Source organism: Nematolebias whitei, chromosome 2 (genome assembly GCF_014905685.2).
Source record: "Nematolebias whitei isolate Nwh7 chromosome 2, NemWhi1, whole genome shotgun sequence".
Lineage (NCBI taxonomy): Eukaryota > Metazoa > Chordata > Actinopteri > Cyprinodontiformes > Rivulidae > Nematolebias > Nematolebias whitei.
Window position 1 is genome coordinate 34,238,759 of NC_056499.1, and position 4,157 is coordinate 34,242,915.

A 4,157-nucleotide genomic window follows, 5' to 3' on the forward strand; every position below is an offset into this window, starting at 1 on the left:
CAGGTTTTAAAGGTAAAACCCAAGAGATTCTCCGAGCACAAACACACTGATATATTCCTGATGAGCTGCGGACACACAACAGAGCCCATTAAACATCTGCCACAGACAACACTGTTATAAACCCTCGCACACATTTACAAACTATGACGAGTGAGTGATAAAACACAGCGCCAGGGTCAGAACCATCATTTGAAGATTTACTGGAAGAGAGTTGAGCTGTTTACAACATGTGCGGTGTTACAGTCGGCGCACAGGGTAAGAGCTGGCAGGAGCAGGATGAGCACGAGAGCCAAGAACTGATCGGACCGAGTTTGGAGGATTCGTCTCGGACTCGAAGCAGAATTTCTGTCATGACATGATTGTACAGAAAAATCTTCTTTATAAAAAAACAACAACTCTTGATTTGGATGACAGCTTTTGTTGGAGACCTCAGAGAACAGGAGGGACATTATTACGCTAAATTCAGGAAGTCAGCGAGGTTCATTTAATGAGATAAGGAGTTTGAGGAATTCTCACAATTATTAGCTTTTCTAAAAAAAAAAAGAACAGTGTACATATGCTGAGCCGAACATTGAAAAATGCAAATAGGTTTTGAAAATATATTGAGTTTTTGGTTACAAAGGAAAACCTGTGTCACAAGCAGAGACACAAACGCAGCACTGCTCATCCTCAAACAGACTTCAGCGCTCAGAGTCGAGTGAGTCATGAATGAATGAACAGGATGGGATTTATGGATCCTCTTCAACAACTACTGTAATGCACTTTATACTTAATGGTCTTAGATAGCTAAAAACTTAATGACACCTCATGCGCTTTTTTATTTACATGAAATTACATGCGCTTAATTTATTTCCATTCTGATTTGGTTCTGAATGCTAGCTGCCTATTCATAGTGACAAAATGTGACTTTTGAGACATGACTGAGGCCAAAAACATAAAGGAAGGAAGGAAGGTGGTCAGAGCTGAGTTTATCAATGTGACGCTGCTGCAGCTGTTTCAGGTCCAGCCTGAGTGTGCAGCTGACATGACTGTGGTTGGAGATTTGTTTAAAAGACATTTCAAACATTTTGAAGTGTGGTTCTGTAGAAAGGCTGTGAATGATCCCACCTGTTGAAGACGACCTTTTCAACAGCCTCAGTTTGGAGAAACAATTTACCAGTTCTGATTGGACTGATGAGCAAACATCTAGTCTGGACACATTCAAGACCATTTAGGGATTGTATCTTAAAACAACTCAAATCTTACTCTTATTTATCTCTTTACGTGAATGTCAGTTTTGATTTACACCTTTATTTAGGCAGAAATGTGATATTATTTCTGCTACTGATGCTATTTGCACTTGCAATTAATCCTTCAATTATATGTTTGAACTGTGAAACGCAGCTGGTCAGCAACGACTCTGATGTTGATTAACATCCACCCAAACGACAGAACCAAGAATTATAACAAAAAAAGGCAACAAATCCTCACAGCTGAACAATTAGAAATACTGATTCAGAAACACAAATCCAATGTAAAGCTAAACCAGCACTCACTAATGTAGAATCAGCTGATCTATTTTCAACAGGACAAGTATTAAAATGCTACACACAAATCTGATTAGATCATGTGATGAAAAGGAAAATATGATTCACCGAAAACAAGACGTCTTCCTAATTTACTTCTTCTTCTGCAACCTTTGTTGCCCGTGTGCAAGCTTTCTTTTTTTAGACCAGTAGGTCCTCTAGTCAGGGTTGCAGGGTTGGGACCCCATTTGACGTCATAATACACCAAGTTAAGGGTCTTGTGAAGATTTACTGAAATATAATTAATATTAAAAAAAATGTTTTCTAATAGCATATTTAGCCACAAGTATTACAAAGAGGTTAAAACGGCAGTTATGACGACCATTTAATCGAATGATGTACATTTATAAAACAATATAATGATTGAAGAGGCGCCTAGTTAAATGACTAGCAATTTTTGTATACCGGTACTTTAACCTGTGACCGTCTGGCTCATGAGTTTGTGACTTATTTTTGTGGGTTAAACGCTGAAACGTTTAGGAGACGCTGTATTCAAAGATGTGAAGAACTCCTGAAAGCTGCTAGATGGTAAAATCGAACAGCCATAGTACTTTTATTGTTTGCTGAAATTGCTCAGAATCCATATGCTTCAGGTGGTTGTGGATCAGTGGTAAAAAGTGAATCTAATTAAACTACTGGAGGTTTGATCCCCAGAAGAAGCACCCTGGAGCCCTCAATATGTTGGATGTTGTCATGATTGAGAATAAAAGCCCTGCAATCTGTAGATGCTAGATGAGGTTATAAATGTACTAAACCAGTGTGAACTCATGGAGACAAACAACATATAGGGACAGTAGACTGCAGTCCTGAACAAGAACAAGCAAACTGAACTGTTTTGTAAACGAATTGTGTTGAAGCACTGCTGCAAATAAAAACCTCAAGTCCAACATGTTATCATCGAGCTTATGTCTAATCATACTCCACGACAAAGAACATGCGGGATCCATAATTATTTACATTCACTCAGCAACGCTGCAAACAAACTTTAGATTTAAATACGAGGTGGTTGATAACAGTGTAAAACAACACAGAGCTTAATTCAAAAAGCGTTCAATACAAAAACAACTGGACTTTATTTGTAACAGAAGACGTTTCGCTCCTCATCCGAGGAGATTTCTCAATTCAAAGAGCAGAGAGTGAGAGATTCAGGTTATAAGGCTGAGTGAGATAAGACACACACACACATAAGCCACACACACACACACATATATGTATATTGGCAGTTCACACCTAAAACCTAAAACAGTAGGTCTTTGTTCCTCTAATTCACAGACGAGGCCCCCTCTGTTCCCATCAGGTGTGAAAACCGGCTGGGGATCTGTTTTAAAGTTGCATTATATGTTTTTGAAAGTGGAAATCTGAGGCCTCCTCCTCTGTTAAGAGACGGTTTTTCTCTTTTTACATAAATTGCTTCCTTCACCCCCCTCTCAAACCATCTGTGTTCTCGGTCCAAAATGTGCAAATTTTGGTCCTCAAAAGAGTGTCCCTTATCTGTGAGGTGGAGGTGAACTGCGGAATTTTGTCCAGAGGAGCTGGCTCTCCTGTGTTGAGTCATGCGTCTGTGAAGAGGCTGTTTAGTTTCTCCAATGTAGAGGTCTGGACAGTCCTCGCTGCACTGGACCGCATACACTATACCACTCTGTTTGTGTATGGGTGTCTTGTCCTTAGGGTGGACCAGCCTCTTGTCTGAGAGTCCTGCTGGGTTTGAAATGTACTGGAATCTTGTGTTTGTTGAAGATCCTTCTGATGAATTCCGATTTTCAGATGGTTTGAGAGGGGGGTGAAGGAAGCAATTATTGTTTCCATCTTGTAACTTTTGGTGAAACCAAATGTTTTTAACTGATCAAAGTGAAAGTGGTTGTCACGCTGATAAGGTACTTACTCTCTTCAGGGGCACCGTGCTTCTGAACCAGTTATAGTCGGGAGACACTTTAATCTCTTCCATCTGAGGACACAGAAGCAGAACTACTTGAAGCGGGACCCCTCCTCTCGCTGCAGTTAGCTAGCCCCTACGCTGTTAGCCGAGCTGCTAACTTTGGAGCAGGTAGCCGTAGCGACATGAACTCACCGTGTCGAAGCACGACTTCAGGCCACTGCCGGCGCGCTGCTGAGGGGGGAGGTTTGGTCACCGTGTGCGATAATGTTTATCCATTTCGGGATGGCATTTTCTCCGGCTGCTGCTTGCTTGGTCATATGACTACCGTGCGGTTTCACACACTTCCGCAAATCTTCTGCCGCTGCTCACGCGAACATTAAAGGTTGCATTTAAGAGCATCACGAAATTGAGAAGCCGACATGGAAAGCACGCGAGTTGTGTGCTAAAGATTTCCTTACTTTACCGTTAAACAAACAAACGCTTGTTAATAGTAGTTTGACTTATTAAATTACTTTTATATAAAAAAATGCGTTGAGTAAAATGAGCGACTGGTGCTGTGTGTATTGCTTTTTTTTTATAAACTCAGTAGCTATGATATTTAATATTACCTTACCTTTTTGAATGTATATTAAATGCCAAAGTCACAATAAAAAAAAATCACAGCTGAGTGTAACATAAAAACTGCCAGGTCGTTGTCGTTTTATAACTTCTCCCCC

General features: G+C 40.4%; 1 protein-coding gene across 1 annotated transcript in view; it reads right to left on the reverse strand.

Annotated features, from left to right (window-relative positions):
* Positions 1–3,778, reverse strand: part of spg21 (SPG21 abhydrolase domain containing, maspardin) — a 15,575-nt gene extending 11,797 nt beyond the window's left edge. Inside the window, exons 1-2 of the mRNA XM_037697638.1 lie at positions 3,634–3,778; positions 3,448–3,510 (exon numbers count right to left, since the gene is read on the reverse strand). Coding sequence (XP_037553566.1) covers positions 3,448–3,510 — 63 coding nt within the window. The 5' untranslated portion in view covers positions 3,634–3,778. The remainder of the gene's footprint in view (positions 1–3,447; positions 3,511–3,633) is intronic.
* Positions 3,779–4,157: the final 379 nt, after the last annotated feature.